At 37.9% G+C, this 20,101-nt stretch overlaps 1 protein-coding gene across 2 annotated transcripts in view; it reads right to left on the reverse strand.

Moving 5' to 3' along the window:
- Positions 1–581, reverse strand: part of KCTD3 (potassium channel tetramerization domain containing 3) — a 54,554-nt gene extending 53,973 nt beyond the window's left edge. The window contains exon 1 of one of the 2 annotated variants that reach the window (XM_054484331.2): positions 75–581. In XM_054484331.2, coding sequence (XP_054340306.1) covers positions 75–157 — 83 coding nt within the window. In that variant the 5' untranslated portion in view covers positions 158–581. The remainder of the gene's footprint in view (positions 1–74) is intronic. The other variant, XM_054484325.2, reaches the window with a different exon arrangement.
- Between the last annotated feature and the right edge of the window lie 19,520 nt (positions 582–20,101).

Genomic DNA, 20,101 nt, shown 5'->3' on the forward strand with positions numbered 1-20,101 from the left:
GTCCCCGTCGACACCAGAAGGAGGAGGAGGCCGCCAGGGCATCCCCGGGGCAAGCCCGCTACCCGCCGACTCACCTGGTCCCCCCCACGTTCAGTTGGACGATCTCGCCGCTGCCGGCCGCCGCCGCGGGGAAGCTGCCGCAGTGCCCTCCCGCCATCTCCGGCGGCTCCGGACGCGCTCGCCGCCCTCCTTCCCCAGCCGGGACCGCCGAGCCCGGGGCTGTGGCCCGAGGCAGCGGCGACGGCTGCAGGGCCAGCGGGGCGGCGGCGGCCGGAGGGCGAGGGGTGCACGGAGCTTCCCCCACCTTCCCGGCGGCCGGGCGGGGCTCGCTAGCTTCTGCCCCTTCCCGGGTCAATCCTGCGGTGCACAAGGGCGGCCCGGCCTCCACCTTTCGCGGCCTCCAGGCCGCCGGGCCGCCCGGGCCTCTTCTCCGTGCTCCGCTGCCACCGAGGCCGCCGCAGCCTGCCTGGGAGGAGGGGTCACCGTTCGGGACAAAATACCGCAGCGCTCACGCTTCGCCCGCCAGTGCCGCCTAGAAGGAGGAGAAGGAGGAAGGAAAGGCCAGGGAGGAGCTTCCCAGCGCCGCGGGGCTGGCGCAAAGGGAGGCTAGGGGAATGTGCTCCTGGCCAGCCGCCTGCCCACGCGGGATTCCATTTCTTTCCTCCTCCCCACGCGATCCCAGCCCCTTTCCCTTTTACATTTCAGATTTTCTAAAACGAAGAAACTGATTCGCAGATTGAGGGCAGATCTGGGCAAACTATGTACGTATCTTTATGACCCACTTTGTCAACATGGATTGGGAAAGGAAAAACTAATCCTAGAGGTAGTAAAAGTTGATGCCTAAATGTAGACAGTGCAAATGCAGGGAACATTTGGAGATTTTAAAACCTTATAGCGTTTACCCCAGAAAACTGCTTACTTTACCCTCTTCAATTTAATCCCCAATCTCCGAAGCAGTTTTTTTGTTTTGTTTTTTGTTTTGTTTGTTAAGCAGGAAGGAAACCAAAGGACAAAAACCCCTAGACTGTGTAATGCCCAGCAACCTATTTCTGGAATATAGTAAGCACTCAACTAATGTTAGACACACGCAGAAAACACACAATTTTATGCGCTTGTTTATTTATTTGTTTTTGCTTTTAAACGGTATCTATTCAAACCCAAAACCTTAGTGGCTATAAAATATTTTTTAAATCGGAATACTATAATACCTGATGCCCTGCTAACAAAGACTAACAAAGATAGTGCGTTATGTTTCAGAGGTCATTAGTTTGTGGTACTAAATTCTTAACATGAATTGTTTTGTCATAGTTGTACCATAATAAGTCAAACTGATAATGTATCTGATGTTAAGTTTTTATTCTCATTGTCATAATTTTTACCGAAAAATAAAAAATAGCCTCTGGCAAGCATACCAATGTTGTGATATGCTCTATCTAGATTCGACTTGAAAGATGTTAATAGTACATATGGATGTCAGATAAGTATTTATCCCAGTTGATGATAAGATTAATAATAGCTAATTTGTGTTTATCATATACCCGGTGGTTTAGATATTTTGTCATTTTTCTTCTTCACAACTAATGTTATAATTATTTTTAAAAAAGGAAATTGAGAATGAAAATGATCAGAAAACTTGCTCAAAATTACATAGGTAGCAAGTGGGATGGCAGGAATTTCAAGGCAAGCAGCTTGAATTCAAGGCCACTGTTCACCATCCTTACCACTGCATTGTACCTCATTATCTTTGCTTTAGACAGGGAAGATGAGTAACAGTTCAGATTAAAGCAGCAGCGACTAGGAATCTAAACCAGGGTGTCCAATCTTTTGTCTTTCCTGGGCCACATTGGAAGATGAATTGTCTTTGGCCACACATAAAATATACTAACACTAACGATAACTGATGAGCTGAAAAAAAAGAAAGAAAGAAAGAAAGTTTATGCATTTGTGTTGGGCCACTTTCAAAGCTTTCCTGGGCTGCATGCGACCCATGGCGCTGCAGGTTGGACAAGCTTGCTTTAAACAATGTTAACTGCCTTTGCCCTAACACATAATATCTGGTTCTATCAGGATCTGAAACTTTGCTTTAAAATTTGCAGCGGAAATTTAAGTGGTAAAAGGGCCATTTAATTTTCCTTAGGTCCAAACCGTGGAAGAAAATGAAAGAATACTTGCTAACAGCTTTTGAATCCAAGAGGCAACTTGGAGTTAGAATAAGGCCTTATAAATTAAAAAATATATATATTTGTGAAAGGCTTCTTATTTTTCCTGAAATAAATGAAACCGTGTTCATTTTATTATACTGTACTTAAATATTAGGAGAACATCTATCTCTTCAAGAGAAGGAAAAGTTCTCAGTATTTTATGACAAATGGTCATGACTTCTTGATATGTCCAGAACAATATAGAGATATCTGAGGCATTTCTTGCTCATAAAACTTAAAGTTAGGGTGTGACTTAATTTTTAAGAATAAACTGGAACACCATTAACAAAAACAAATAGCAGAATGAGAAAAGATATTGCAATATATATCAAATGATTGAAAATGTATAATATCTGATCATATATGTATATATTATTCTACAAATAAATTGAGAAGCAAGTAATGAAAAATATAGAAAGAATATCAACAGCCAATTGATAAAAACACTAAAATGCTTATTAAAACAACAGAAAGCTGGGTGTAGTGGCTCACGCCTGTAATCCCAGCACTTTGGGAGGCCGAGGTGGGCGGATCACGAAGTTAGGGGTTCGAGAACAGCCTGGCCAATATGGTGAAACCCTGTCTCTACTAAAAATACAAAAATTAGCCAGGCGTGGTGGTGCGTGCCTGTAGTCTCAGCTACTGGGGAGGCTGAGTCAGGAGAATCGCTTGAATCTGGGAGGCGGAGGTTGTAGTGAGCCGAGATCGCACCACTGCACTCCAGCTGGGACGACAGAACGAGACTCCATCTCAAAATAAATAAAGAAATAAATATATAAATAAATGAATAAAACAGAAAAAATGTATTTTTACTCATGAGATTAGCAAAACTTAAGAGAGGTTTGGTAAAATTCAGGGACAGTGAGAGTGTGAAATGATCATACGCATGCATTGCTGATTAAATTGTGAATGGGTACAGAGTTTCTGTAGGGCACCTCAAGAATATCAGCATGTTAAATGTAAATACCCTAGACCCAGCACTTTTCTTCTAAGAATATATCCTACACACACTTTGCTCAATTGGAAAAGGCACATGCGAAGAAGTAAGTGCATATTCATGGTAGCAGTGTTATAATAGCAAAAACATAGAATCAGAATGTTCAACAATAAGGGAATAATTTTTAAAATTATGTTGGAAGCTATTACTATTTTGGGGGCAAATTCATGTGAACTGACCAGAAATGATCTCCAAGTATATGATTTAGTGGGGAAAATAATCGGATTACAGAATAATACATTATGAGTACAATCTCATTTATTTAAATAATGGAAAAACTAAAATCATGTGTATATCCACTTATATTTCTATATAAAAAATACATATTAAACTACGAAGAAACATGACCTATAGACAGATCATTAGAATCGGTGAGGAGAAGGTAGCAGTGGTGAACGGATAAAACCTTTTACCCCTATGGTCTTTCATATTGTTTAATTGTTTACAGTGAGTTTTCTTTCATGTACTACCTGTATGTATGTATGAATGTGTAAATAAATAGAGTAGATACATTCAAGGTTGTCCATGACAGCTTTTTAAAGTTTATGTTATTTTAATACTTAGGCAATCTAAAGTAAATAAAATGTTATTTAAATAATATTACCTTTTTTAGTGACTATATTGAATTTGTGATGTCTACTCGACCAGTCCTTGTCAAACTATCTCAGGTAAGAACTAGTTCAATTTCCAATTTATGGGGTGTATTAGTCAGAACTCTCTAGAGGGACAGAACTAATGGAATATATATATGTTTTATAATATATGTATTTATAAATATATATTATATATGTGGAATATATATATATATGTATATTCCATTAGTTCTGTGACGGGTAAACTCCCCTTTATATATATAAAGCTCGGGCAGGCACTGTGGCTCACACCTATAATCCCAGCACTTGGGATGCCGAAGTGTGCCGATCACCTGAGGTCAGGAGTTCGAGACCAGCCTGGCCACATGGTGAAACCTTGTCTCTACTAAAAATACAAAAATCAGCCAGGCATGGTGGCACACTCCTATAATCCCAAGTACTCAGGAGGCTGGGGCAGGAGAATCGCTTGAGCCTGGGAGATGGAGGTTGCAGCGAGCTGGGATTGCAGCACTGCACTCCAGCCTGGGTGACAAGGAGAGAGACCATCTCAGAAAAAAAAAAAAAAAAAAAGTTTCCAACCTCTTACTCTTATTTTTGTGCTTATTTCATTGAAGACTATTCACAGTTTGTGGATGGGCATCAGTTCATGAACCACACTTAAGTGGCCACACTTAAAGTAGCATTTATTATCACTTAAGTAGCACACTTAAAGTAGCATTTACTTTAAGTGTGGTTATACTAAAAGTAGTAACCACACTTAAAGTAGCGTTGTATTAGATATTCAAGTAAGATGTTGAATAAGCTGTTGTATAAAGGACCTAGAAGTTTCAGAAAGAGAACTAAGCTAAAAATTCTCTTATTTTTACTGAAATAAAACTTTGGGAATGAGTAGTATATAGATGGCTGTTAGAGCCATGAGACTGCATAAAATCATAAGGAGGTGAGTGTAGAATGAGACAAAAATAGAAATCAGAATGGAGCCATTGACTATCCAATATGAAGAGACTGGGGAGGAGTTCCGGTGAAGGAAACTAGAAAGGAATTTCGGCCAGATGAGAGGAAAACCAAGGGAGCATGGGGTCCTCTGAGATCACAGGACAAGTAAGATAAGAACTAAGAACTGACGTTGGATTTAGTGACCTGAAGAAAAATAGTGCAGTGGAAGTAAGGGCAGTTCTAGTGCAGAAGTGGGAGAAAAAGCATAATTGGTGGGGTTTTGCTATAAAGAAGAGCTGAGAAACAGACAGTAGCAAGCTAGGGAAGTAAGGCCAAGAGAATGTTTTGTAAAGATGTTTAAAAAAAAAATAACTACATGTTGATGAAAAGCAATCAGTAGGTAGCAAAAATCTGACCATTCAAGAGAGGCAGAAGATAATTATTGGAGTAACATCTTTGAGTAAATGAAGAAGATATCTAATCATCAAGTAAAGATAAAGAAACTGAGCCACAAGGAGGATCAGTAATTTGCCCAGTGTTTGTTGTTGCTGCTATTATTGTTATCTTCTAACCCACTCTATATTTAGATATACCCATTATTATTATTATTATTATTATTATTATTATTATTATTTTGAGACAGCGTCTCACTCTGTTGCCCAGGCTGGAGTGCAGTGGTATGATCTCGGCTCACTACAACCTCTGTCCCCTGGGTTCAAGAAATTCTCCTGCCTCAGCCTCCCGAGTAGCTGGGATTACAGGTGCCTGCCACCATGCCTGGCTAACTTTTGTATTTTTAGTAGAGATGGGATTTCACCATATTGGCCAGGCTGGTCTTGAACTCCTGACCTCAAGTGATCCACCCACCTCGGCCTCCCAAAGTGCTAGGATTACAGGCATGAGCCACCACCCCCAGCCTATTTTGGGTGTGACTCTAATGATATACTTTGCATAAGAGCCTTTAAAACCACAGGCTTGAGGTTGGGAACAAAAATAGGGAAAACTTTCTGCCACAGAACTGTCAATATTTAAAGGCAGACGTTGGCAAAGTGGAAGAAGACTAGAAGGTGTGCTGGATCTCGTCTATCACACCTAAACATACGAATATACATTTCTAGTCTGATAACGCAGTCACCAAAAGGTGTGGATTTGGGACAGGCGGGAAATACAATGATCTGGAAGTAACAGTGAAAGGCCAGTGTGCTATCTGTCTTCCAGGACAATGTTATAAAGCTCATGGGAAAGAAAACATTTGAGAGAGAAGTAAAGAATTAGCGTCCACAGGGAAGTGCCGGCTTCCACTCTGTACCCGGAACATTCAGAAAAAGAGTATGAGGATAAAGGGGATTTTTGTGAAAATGAATCATGAGTTTCAAAGGGCACATTGGAAAGCTCATGTTTTGGGGAAGGAAAGAGAATGATGAGTGAGTGACTACCTGGGTACTGGACTTTTGTGCAGACCATTATAAAATGGGCAAATAGGCATAAACAGATTAGTCCAGAGGTTATATTAGGCAGATCGTGGTGGTGATTCCAAAAAAGCTTCATTTTACTTTGTGGGAGTAGGGGGATGGTGGCAGGCACCTTTGCTTGAAGCAGTGGAAGTTCAGAAAACTCTGTTCCTCCAAAGACTTCTATGTGCCCAGAAATGAGCTTCTAGCCCACCCACAAACTCCCAATCCCTCTCTACTGTCTCCTCCCTATGTTTATTCCTACCTCTCTACTCCATTCCGGGCACACCAGTCACCTGTTATTATTCCATAACGTCAAATATACTTCTGCTTCGGGACCTTGCACTTGCTCTTCCTTCTATCTATAAAGCTTTTCCTTGAGACAACCAAAGGGCTTGCTGCTTCACTTCTTGCAGGTCTCTGTTCAAGTATCACCTTATTAGAGAGGTCTTCATTTTTCTAAACCGTCAAGTTAACAAAATGGAATAATAAAAATAATCCAAAAGAAGACAAAAAAGAGGAAACTCAGAACAAAGAACACGAGCAGCAAAGAAAACAATGAGCAGAATGATAGATGTAAACCCATCCATATCAATAATTACACTAAATTTAAATCGTGTCAACACTACAATTAAAAGGCAAAGTTTTGCAGACTGGATGAAAAGGCAAGATGTAAGTATATACTGCTGTATTCGTTCATTTTGCATTGCTATAAAGGAATACCTGAGACTGGGTAATTTATAAAGAAAAAAGTTTTATTTGGCTCATGATTCTGCAGGCTGTACAAGTATGGCACCAGCATCTGTTCAGTTTCTGGTGAGGCCTCAGGAAGCTTTTATTCATGGCACAAGGCAAAGGGGAAGCAGATGTGACACATGGTGAGAGAGGGAGCAACAGAGAGCGAAGGAGGTGCCAGGCTCTTTTTAACAATCAGATCTTGTGAATTCACTCATTATGGAGAAAACAACAACAAGCCATTCATGTGGGATCTGTCCCTATGACCCAAACATCTCCCACTAGGCCCCACCTCAAAGATTGGGGAATCACATTTCAACATGAGATTTGAAGGGGACGAATATCCAAAATACATCAACTACCTAAAAGAGAACCTAGCCAGGCACAGTGGCTCACACCTGTAATCCCAGCACTTTGCACTTTGGGAGGCTGAGGTGGATGGATCACCTGAGGTCAGGAGTTCAAGACCAGCCTGGCCAACATGGCGAAACCCTGTCTCTACTAATAATACAAACATTAGCTGGGCGTGGTGGTGCATGCCTGTAATCCCAGCTACTTGGGAGGCTGAGGCAGGAGAATCACTTGAACCCGAGAGGCAGAGGTTGCAGTAAGCCGAGATTATGCCATTGCACTCCAGCCTGGATGACAACAGTGAAACTCCATCTCAAAAAAAAAAAAAAAAATTAAAAAAAAATTAAAAAAGGGAAACCTTTAAATATGAAGTCACAAATGAATTAAAAGTAAAAGAATAAAACAAAATGAGCCATTCTAACACATATCAAAGGAAGCCTGAATAGATATCTTAATATCAAAGAAAATAAATGTCAAAGCAAAAAATATTATCAGAGATAAAAAAGGTCATTTTATAATGACAAAGGAACCATGTCTTTCAGAAAAGATAACAATCTTAAACATTTGTCCCTTTGATAACTAAAAACTTAAAAATACAGGAAAAAAATAGTAGAACTGCAAGGAGAAAAAGACAAATCCACAATTATAGTCAGATGTTTCAATATCCCTCTCACAATAATTAATTGAACAAATAGATAAAAAATTAGTGAAGATATAGAAGAGAAAACAACGCAAATAATACTACATGTTACTTTTGACGTTTATAGAACATTTCACCCAACAACAGAACGCATATTCTTTTCACGTGCTCACGGAACAATTTCCAAGATAGATCCTATTTTGAGCCATAAGACAAGTCTAAATAAATGTAAAAGGATTCAAGACATATAAATTATGGTACCTGACCACAATGCAACTATATTGGAAAAATATCTGGAATATCCTCAGATACTTAGAAATTGCATAACATAGTTCAAATAATGTATAGATTATAGGGAAGTGTAAAGTGTTTGAAAGTGTTTTGAAACAATACAAAAATGGATAGGTATCAAAAATGTATGAGATGCTACTAAAGTAAAACTTAGAAGAAATATTTAGCATTGAACTCATCTCCGAAAAGAAGAAAATTCTAAAATAAATTCCCCCTGGGGAAACCTTTAGAGAACAGAAAAACAAGAGCCAAGTAAACCCAAAGGAAGCAGAAGAAAGAAAATGACAAAAATCTAAGTTGAAACCAGTGAAATAGAAAACAAGAAAAAAAATCCAAAAACCTGGTTCTTTGAGATCAATTAAATTGATAGACTTCTAGCCAGCCTGATTAGGAAAAAAGAGAGAGGGTACAAATGACCAATCTCAGGAATAAGGGTGTTGACATCACTACTGATTATACAAATATTAAAGAAAACCATTAAATGTTATGAACAAATTTATGCCAATACATTGGACAACTTAGATGAAATGGCCAAATTCCTTGAAAGATATACACTACAAAAATTCAAAAAGAAACAAATAACCTAAATAGCTCTATTTCTAAAAAAGAATTTGTAGTTTAAAACCATCCCAAAAGAAAACTGCAGGCATAGAAGACTTCACTGGTGAAGTCTACTAATATTTAAAGGAAAAAATTGTATTCCTTCTATGAAACTCTTCCATAAAACTTAAGAATAGGGAAGAATTTCTAAGTCATCCTCGGTGGTCAGTATTACTCTGATGTGAAGATCATAAAGAGACATTATAAATAAATTAAAAACCAATATTATTCATGAAAGTAGACACATAAATGCTTAGCAAAATATTAGCAAAATGAATCTAACACACACAAAAAGAATAATATATCCATGACCAAGTGAGGTATATCCCAAGAATGCAAGATTGGCTTAATTTAAAAATAAATCAACGTAATACACCACATTAAGAAATTAAAAATTAAAGTCATTGTTTATGACACATAAAAAGAATTTGAAAAAAATCCAGTATGGGCCAGGAGCAGTGGCTCATGCCTTTAATCCCAGCACTTTGGGAAGCTGAGGCAGGACGATTGCTTGATCCCAGGAGTTCAAGACCACCCTAGGCAACTTAGTGAAATTCTGCCTCCACAAAAAGTAAAAAAAATTAGCTGGCCATGGTGGTGCATGCTTGTAGTCCCAGCTTCTCAAGAGGCTGAGGCAGGAGGATTGCTTGAGTCCATAAAGTTGCAGGTGCAGTGAGCTGTGCCACTGTACTCCAGCCTGGGTGAAAGAGCAAAAAACCTGTCGCAAAAAAAAAAAAAAAAAAATTCATTAAAAATCCAGTATCTTTTCCTGATATAAACCCTCAGTAAACTATGAATATGAGGAAATACCCTTAACTAGATAAAGGACATCTATGAAAACCCAGCTGTTATCATATTAATGGTAAAAGATTAACTGCTGTCTTCCAAAGGTCAGGAACAAAACGATTGTCTTTCCTCACCACTTCTACTCAAACATTGCACTGGTAGTTTTACTCAGTATAAGAATGCAAGGAAAACATACAAAAGGCTCCCAGAATGAAGAGAAAGAAATAAAATTTTCTTTGTTTAGAAAAGCACAATCACTTATATAGAAAACCTAAAGGAATCTATTAAAAAGCTACTAGAATGTATAGGTGAGTAAAGCTACTAGAATGTACTGGTATTAGAGAAAAGATAGGAAAAACTTGTGTTGGTAGAGGGGCTTCAAGATGGCTGAATAGATACATCTGGTACTTGTCTCTTCTATGGAGGAGAAACGAAATAGCAAATAGATAATCATAACTCAAATAGATTATCTAAGAGAGAACACTGGCATTCTACAGAGAAGTGCTGGGAAGCACTGAAAGCATGGAAGGAGAGGTCAGCCAGGTAGCCTGCTTAGCTGGGATTGGCTGGGATCCTGGCTAGCTCCCTAAAATGGGGAAAGGGTAAGAGAGAGCCCTCAGTGGTCCACATTCCTTTCACGGACTCCTACAATCCTTGCCACTGGAGAGTCCCTCTACCCTTGCAGGCCCTGAGATTAACATAGGGAGCTTCCTGGAGGCTGCAAATGACAATTCAAAGAGAGAGCCCAGGCTGAGTCCCACAAATCCCTGAGTCCTGAGCAGCTGCAGCATGGTGCCTTTTTGAGAGCCCAGCTCTCATCAAGCTATGTTCTAACCTAGGGCCCCAAACCCCTGCATCTTCATATCCCTGAAGCCACAGTGACATTCCCTTCCTGGAACTGCTGCCACCAGGGCTTAGGCGGGAGCGACTGGCTGTTATCCTGACTCCCCAGCCAAAGGGCAGCCATGCATTTTCATGTGCCCTGAGTATGCCTGCCTATAGCTGCTCCCACTGAAAACAATGCACCTCTCCTCAGTAGCAAGGCTGCAGCACACCCGTTGCTGCTCCCACCAGAGCATTCTTCTGAAGGCCAGGGAATCACACCCTCTCTGCCTACCACAGCCAGTGCATGCACACATCACCAGGGGGTCTAAGAATGGGCCCACTCAGCCCAGCTCTGCCCCTCCCCTACACACAGTACAAAGGCATGCCATTTAGGCCTCTGAGAATTGCTCAGCCCAGTCCAACACTGTTGGCAACTGAACATTTTTCCAGGGTCTGAGGTCAGGCCCACCCAAACTACCACTACAACCACAGCTTGCACCCACCCACATGTGTCACCTGCAGGCCTGGGAATTGACCTGCCCAGCCTATTGCAGCCACTGACAACACCAGCACTGACAGCTTGGATCCCAGAGCATTGTTCCGCTACCACAACTGCCATCACTCACACCATGCCTACTACTGAGGGCTTAAGAATCTATCCACCTGCCCACCCCATTGCTGCCATTTCTGGAACTCACACAGGCTATCTGGAGGCCCAGAAATTGACCTGCCTAGATCTGCTAAAACCAGTGTCAGTGTATGCCAACCTGGGACAGAAGGACAGGCATACTCAGCTCACTGATGCTGCCACTGGTGCCTGAAGACTAGACTACGTGGCATCCCAAAACTTTGCCACAGCCTCCATTAACAACACCACCCTGAGCCACCAAGGAAATCACAGACACCACTGACACTATTTATAGCCAAAGAAATCATGCAGAGATTGCAATACTGCACACACCAAGAATATAAAAGCCAAAGTGCCCTACCCATCTGATACCATAGGTACACTTTTAGGAAAAAATTCTCCCCTATAAAAGCAAATTCAGGCCGGGCATGGTGGCTCACGCCTATAATCCCAGCACTTTGGGAGGCCCAGGCAGGCGGATCACGAGGTCAGGAGATCAAGACCATCCTGGCTAACACAGTGAAACCCTGTCTCTACTAAAAACACAAAAAAATTAGCTGGGCATGGTGGCGGGTGCCTGTAGTCCCAGTACTCCAGCCTGGGCAACAGAGTGAGACTCCATCTCAAAAAAAAAAAAAAAAGAAAGAAATAGAAGAAGCAACTGTTACCACCAGAGGCATAGATATTAACATAAGGACTATGAAACATGAAAAAAAGCAAATATGACACCTCCAAAGGAACACATTAATTCTTCAGCAACAGATCCCAATCAAAAAAAATTTTTGAAATCCTGGTAAAATGACTCAAAATATTGATATTAAAGAAGCTCCAGTGAGATAGAAGAGAATACTGAAAAGAGATACCAAAAAAATCAGAAACACAATTATGGATATGAATGAGAAAGTAACCATTAAAAAGAACCAAATAGAAATTCTGGAACTAGAACTGAAGAATTTACTGAATGAAATACAAAATATATTTGAAATATTCAGCAATAGACTAGATGCAGCTGAAGGAAGAATCTTCGAACTTGAAGGTCTTTTGAAATAACCCAGTGAGACAAAAATAAAGTGAAAAGAATGGGCAAGCCTATATGACATATGGGACACCGTAAAGTGACCACGTTTTTGAATTTTCAGTGTCCCTCCCAGAAGGTGAAGAGGAGACAAAGGGTTGGAAAACCTATTTAACAAAATAACAAATGAAAACTTCCCAAGTCCAGCAACAGGTTCAGACATCCAGATACAGGAACTTCAGAGATCCCCAAATAGATTTAATTTAAAAAAGATCTTCTCCATGGCATATTATAGTCCAACTGTGAAAAGTCAAAGACAAAGAAAGAATTCTAAAACCAACAAGAGAAAAGTATCTAGTCATTTATAAACGAACACGAATCAGACTAACAGAGATTTTGTCAGCAGAAACCTCACAGGCCAGGAGAGAATGGGATAATATATTCAGAGAGCTGAAGGAAAAAAAAAAAGTCAGCCAAGGATATTATATCTAGCAAAGTTATGTTTCATAAATAAAGAAGAAAAAAATATTTTCCACACAAGCAAAAACTGAAAGAATTCATCACCACTAGACCAGTCTTACAAGAAATGTTTAAGGGATTCCTATGCTGGGAACCAAAAAGTGATATCTACTCTCATGAAAACACAAGAATATAAAAACCACTGATTCAGCAAATACTTAAATAAGGAAAAGACTCAAATGTTACCACTACAGAAAACCACCAAACTGCAATGATAAGGAGTAAGAGAGAAAGAAAGGAGCAAAGGATATACAAAACAACCAGAAATCAATTAATAAAATGATAAGAATAAGTCCTCACATATCAACAATAACATTGAATATAAATGGATTAAATTTACCACTTAAAAGATATAGACTGTGAGTGGATAAGGAAAAAAAGGCTCAACATAGAATAAACTAATCTCACCTATAAAGACACATAGACTGAAAGAAAAGGGATGAAAAAAGACATTCCATGAAAATAGAAATCAAAAGTGAGCAGGAGTAGCTATACGTATGTCAGAATAAAAGAAAGGCTTTAAGTTAAAAACAGTAAAAACAGACAAAGGTCATTATATAATGATAAAGAAATTAATTCCGCAAGAGAAAATAATAATTCTAATCATATATGCACCTAACACTAGAGCACCCAGATGTATAAAGCAAATATTATTAGATTTAATGGGAGAGACAGATTCCAATACAATAATTGGTGGGAAATTCAATACTCTAAGCATTAGACAGTTGATCTAGAATATTAACAGAGGAACACTGTATTTAAACTGCACATAGGACCAAATGGACCTAACAGATATTTACAGAACATTTCATCTGACAGTTATAGAATAAACATTCTTCTCATCAGCACATGAAACATTCTCCAGAAGAGAGCATATGTTAGGACACAAAGCAAGTCTCAATAAATTTAAAAAATTGAAATCATATTGTTTCTTCTCAGACCACAGTAAAATAAAACTAGAAATCAATAACAAGAGGAACTAGGGAAACTGTACAAATACATACAAATTAAACAACATACTCCTGGATAACCACTGGGTCAAGGAAGAAGTTAAGAATAAAAGCAAAAATTTTATGAGACGAATGAAAATGGAAACACAACATACTAAAACCTGTGGCATACAGCAAAAGCAGTGCTAAGAGGGAACTCTATAGCAATAAACACCTACATAAAAAAACTAGAAATATTTCAAATAAACAATCTAACAATGCACCTCAAGGAACTAGAAAAGCAAGAACAAATGAAACCGAAAATTAGTAGAAGAAAATAAATAATAAAGAGAAGAAGAATTAAATGAAAGAGACTAAAAAATAATAGAAGAGATCAGCAAAATGAGAAGTTGATGTTTTAAAAGAGAAATAAAATTGATAAACTACTTGATAGATTAACCAAGAAAAAAGAGAAAATATCCAAATAAACAAAATTAAAGTGAAAAGGGAGACGTTAAAATTGATCCCACAAAAATAAAAAATTTTATTGAATATCATTATGAACAAGTATACATTAACATACATGAAAATTTAGGGAGAAGGGATAAATTCCTGGACACATACAACCTACCAAGATTGAATCAGGAATAATTAGAAAACCTGAACAGATCAATAATGAGTAATGAAATAGAATCAATAATAAAAACTCTCCCAAAAATGAAAGTCCATGAATGAATGGCTTTACTGCCAAATTCTATCAAACATCCAAAGAAGAGCTAACACCAGTTCTTTTCTATTCCAAAAATTGAAGAAATGTGACTTCTCCCTAAGTCATTCTATGAAGCCAGCATTACTCTGATACCAAAACCAGACAAAAAAAAGGAACCCACAGACCAATATCCCTGATGAACATAGATGCAAAAATCCTCAACAAAATAGTAGCAAATTGAATCCAATATATCCCAAGAATAGAAGGGTGGTTCAACATATGCAATTTAATAAATATAATATATCACATCAACAGAATGAAGGACAAAAACCATATGATCATCTCCACCGATGCTGAAAAAGCATCAGATGTTGTATAAAATTCAACATCTATTCATAATAAAAACCCTCAACAGACTAGGCATAGAAGGAATATATCTCAATGTAATAAATGCCATATATGACAAACCCACAGCCAATATTATACTGAATGGGGAAAAGATGAAAGCCTTTCCTGTAAGACATATAACAAGGCAAGGGTGTCCACTTTTACCGCTCTTATTTAACATTGTACTGGATGTCTTAGCCAGACCAATCAGGCAAGAGAAAGAAATAAAAGGCATCCAAATTGGAAAAGAGAAAGTCAAATTGTCCCTCTTTGTTGATGATACCATATTATATCCAGAAAAACCTAAAAACTAAACCAAAATACTTTGATCTCATAAATAAATTCAGTATAGGCCAGGCGTGGTGGCTCAAGCCTGTAATCCCAGCACTTTGGGATCTGCCCAGGGCGGGCAGATCACAAAGTCAGGAGTTCAAGACCAGGCTGGCTAACACGGTGAACCCCATTTCTACTAAGAATACAAAAAATTAGCCAGGCATGGTGGTAGGCTCCTGTAATCCCAACTACTCAGGAGGCTGAGGCAGGAGAATCACTTGAACCCAGGAGGTGGGGGTTGGAGTGAGCTGAGATCACGCCTTTGCACTCCAGCCTGGGCAACAAGAGTAAAAACAGTGTCTCAAAAAATTAAATAAATAAATAAATTCAGTATAGTTGCAGGATACAAAATCAATGTAAGAATATCAGTAATGTTTGTATATACTAGTAACAAACTAGCTGAAAAAGGAATCCAGAGAACGATCCCATTTACAAGTGCTACCAAAACCAAAAAAAAACAAAACAACAACAAAAAAACACAAAACAAAAAAACATACCTAGGAATAAATTTAACCAAGAAGATGAAAGATTTCAGCAAAGAAAACTACAAGACACTGATGAATGAAATTTAAAAGGGCACAAACAAATGGAAATACATTCTACGTGCATGGATTACAAGAATTAATATCATTAAAATCACCATACTGCCTTAAGCAATCTACAAATTCAGTGCAATCCCTATCAAAATACCAATGACATTTTTCACAAAAATAGAAAAAAACTATCCTAAATATTGTATAAAACCAAAATAGAACTCAAATAGCTTTATTTAAGTAATCTTAAGTAAAGAGGGCAGGGCCAGGTGCGGTGGCTCACGCTTGTAATCCCAGCACTTTTGGAGTCCGAGGCAGGCAGATCACGAGGTCAGCAGTTTGAGACCAGCCTGACTAACATGGTGAAACCCTGTCTCTAGTAGAAACACAAAAATTAGCCAGGCATCGTAGCATGTGCCCATAATCCCAGCTACTCCGGAGGGTGAGGCAGAATTGCTTAAACCCAGAGGCCGGAGGTTGCAGTGAGCTGAGATGGCGCCACTACACTCCAGCCTGGGTGACAGAACAAGACTCTGTCTCAAAAAGAAAAAAATTAAAAGGAGGGCAAAGCTGGAAGCATCACACCACCTGACTTAAAAATATATTACAAGGCTATAGAAACCAAAAAAGCATGGTATTGGTATAAAAACAGACACATTGACCAATGGATAGAGAATAGAGAATCCAGAAATAAACCCATATATTTATAGACAACTGATTTTTGACAAAGGCACTAAGAATATACATTGAGGGGGAAAAGTCAACCTCTTCAATAAAAGGTGCTGGAAAAATTGGATATCTGCATAAACCTAGACCCCTAATTCTCACCATATATAAAAATAAACTTATCATGGATTAAAGACTTAAACATAAGACCTGAAACTATAAAATTACTGACAGAAAACATAGGGAAAACACTTCAGGATGTTGGCCTTGGCAAAGATATTATGGCTAAAACCTCAAAAGCAACAACAAAAAAATTGATAAATACGACTATATTAAACTGAAAAGTTTCTGCAAATGAATCAATCAACAGAATGAAGAGACAACCTGTTGAGTTGGAGAAAATATTTGCAAACTATTCATCCACCAAAGGATGGATATCCAGAATACACAAGGAACTCAAACAACTCAACATTAAAAATAACAAATAATCCCATTAAAAAGTGGGCAAAGGACATGGATAGACAGTTTTCAAAAGAAGACATACAAATATCCAACAGGTTTATGAAAAAATGCTAAATTTCACTAATCATCAGGGAAATGCAAATCAAAACCACAATGAGATATCATCTTATCCAAGTTAGAATGACTATTATTAAAAAGACAAAAAAAAATAAAGACACTGGCCAGGATGCATAGAAAAGGGAACTCTTATACACTGTTAGTGGTACATAAATTAATACAGGCACTATATAAAACAGTACAGAGATGTCTAAAAAAACTAAAAGTAGAACTACCACACAATCGAGTAATCCCACTACTGGGAATTTATTCAAAGGAAAATAAATCAGTATATCAAAGGAATACCTGAACCTTCATGTTTATTGCAGCACTATTCACAATAGCCATGGTATGGAATCACCCTAAGTACCCGTCAATGAATGAACAGATAAAGAAAATGTGGTATAGATACACAATGGAATGCTATTCAACCATGAAAAGAATGAAATCTTGTCATTTACAGCAACATAAATGGCACTTAAAGTCATTTTGTTAAATGAAATAAGCCAGGCACAGAAAGACAAATATTACATGTTCTCACTCAGACATGGGAGTTTAAAAAGTTGACCTTACGGAGCTAGAGAGCAAAACAATAAATACCAAATACCAAAGGCTGTGAAGGGTGTGTTGGTGGGAGCAGGGATAAAGAGAGGTTGAACAGTGGGTACAAATATGTAGTTAGATAGAAGGTATAAGCTCTAATGTTCAATAGCAAAGTAGGGTGACTGTAGTTATCAACAATGTATTTTATATTTCAAAGTAGCTTGAAGAGAGAACTTGAAATGTTCCCAACATAGAAATGGTAAATACTTAAGGTGATGGATACCCCAAATACCCTGAATGGATCATTACACATTTTAGGCATTCAACAAAATATCACATGTACCCCATAACTATGTAAAATATTTTGTATCAATAAAAAAACTTGTACTGATAATTATAAAGCACTGCCGAAAGAAATTATAGGGGACCTAAATAAATGGCTAGATATACCAATCCTTCTCAATATATTAATTCTCCTGAAATTGACATGTAGATTCAATGCAATCTGAAAAAAAAATCCTAGCACACTTCTTCATATATATAGATAAGCTGATTCTAACATTAATGTGAATATACAAAAGTTCTAGAAAAGCCAATAAAAAAAAACACTTCAAAAAGATAAAACAAAGTAGGGGACTAACACCACCTCATTTCAAGACTTAGTTTTTAAAAATGCGAACATAAAAATGTGTGATATTCTTGTGAAGATAGACAATTCAACCAATGGGACAGAAGAGTCCAGAAATAGACCCATAGATTTTTACAAAGGTGCAAGTTGCAAGGTGCCAGGCGCAAGTTTTAAGTAGAAAAAAGGTCATTTTTTAAAACTAATTATGCTAAAACAATTTGGTATTTATACATAACAAAAATAGCTTTAATCTATTTGCACTAACAAAAATTACTCAAAATTGACCATAGACCTAAATGTAATCTAAAAATGTAAAATTTTTTGAAGAGAACATAACAGCAAAATTTTGTGTCCTTCATGTAGGCAAAGTTTTTCTAATACACCATAAAAAAAGAAGTTGATAAATTGGCCTTAATCAAAATTAAAAACATCTGAATTTCGAAATCAACTTTTAAGAGAAAGAAAAGGCTAGCTACCAATCGAAAGAACACATTGCAAATCACATAGCTGAAACGGACTTGTATTCAGAATGTATAAAGAACCCCCTGAAGTCAATAACAAAACAACAAAACAAAAAAATTAAACATGGACAAAAGATGTGAATGGACACTTCAATGGAGAAAGTATATCGAACGCAAAGTAAGCACATGTAAAGATGCTCAACACTGTTAATTGCTTAAAAATTCAAAGTAAAACCAGAGTTAGTTATCTCTCGACGTTCCTAATCTACTGCCTAAATTTGAAAAGTCTGACATCCCAAGAGTTGGCAAGGATGTAGAATAACTAGAACTGTTACAGAGTGCTGATGAGAATATAAAATGGTACAACTTTGTAAAAAAGAGTTGGGCTGTTTCTTAAATAGTCAAACATATATCTGGCATATTATTCAATCATTTTACTCTTAGATATTTACCCCAAAATAATGAAAGCATATTGTATTAGTCTCCTATAGCTTCCATATCAAATCACCACAAACCTGGTGGCTTAAAGCGACAAACATTTATTCTTTCACAGTTCAGAGACTAGAAAATCAAGTTAAAGGTGTCAACAGGATGAGCTTCTTCTGAGGGCTGTGACGCACTGTTCTGTGCATCTCTCCTAGCTTTTGGTGGCTGCAGCATTTCTTGGCTTATAGATGCCTCACTCCAAACTCTGACTCTTATCTTCACATGGCCTTCTGCTCACTCAGACTGTGTCTTTCAAATCTTCCTCTCTTCTCTCTTGTAAGAATATCAGTCTTTGGATTTCTGGCCCACCCTAAATCCAGGATGATCTCTTCTCAAGATCCCTAACTTAATTACATCTGCAAAAATCCAATTTCCAAATAAGGTCACATTCACATTTGTTTGGAGGCTAATACTTAGATATATCTTTTTGGGGAACAATATTCATTCACCCCACTGTACCTACGTTCCTACAAAAACTTTCACAAAAATATTCATAGCAACTTTATCTGCAATAGCCAAAACCAGGTAAAACCCAACTGTTTATCATCAGGTGAGTGAATAAATAACTTCCATTCCTTATAATGAAATATTTCTCAGCAACAAAATAAAATGAACTATCTCTACACACAAGAACCTGGATGAATCTCAGAATAATTATGCTGAGTATAAGAAGGCAGACAAAAAGGAAAATGTACTGTACTGTTGATTCTACTTAAATAAAATTCTAAAAAATGTAAACTAGCCTTTGGTCATAGAAAACAGGTAGATCAGTGCTTTTCTGGGGATGAGAGTTGGAAATTATGGGAGGGAAGTTAAAAAGGGACATTAGGAAACTTTTTCAGTGATAGATATGTTCATTATCTTGATTGTGGTGATAGTTTATGGATATATACATATGCCAAAACTTATAAAATTATTTACTTTGCATAAGTGCATTTTAATTATGCTTCAATAAAATTAAAAAATAACACTTCTTCGTACATCTTATTATGCTCTTATAATCATCAGTGATCTTTCCTGGAAATAATATTGAGTCAGCCTTGCACTCCCCAATTTATTCCCTGCCTTTTTCTTCCCTTCTATATGCCATGAGAGACTGTTACAGACTGCAACACCTGGACTCCCTTGCTCTCTGGTTTCCAATTTGTGTCAGCCAATGGGAGGTACCAGCAGGAGAATAAAGGACACATGGGTGGGGGCATAGTGGTCAGAACATTTATCATTCCATGTTTCTCCATAGTTCTGGAAGTGCCTGTGTGCTTCTATGGCCACATATCATGTAAGGTACCCCTCTTGGAAT

The sequence above is a fragment of the Pongo pygmaeus genome, chromosome 1 (genome assembly GCF_028885625.2).
Source record: "Pongo pygmaeus isolate AG05252 chromosome 1, NHGRI_mPonPyg2-v2.0_pri, whole genome shotgun sequence".
Classification (NCBI taxonomy): Eukaryota; Metazoa; Chordata; class Mammalia; order Primates; family Hominidae; genus Pongo; species Pongo pygmaeus.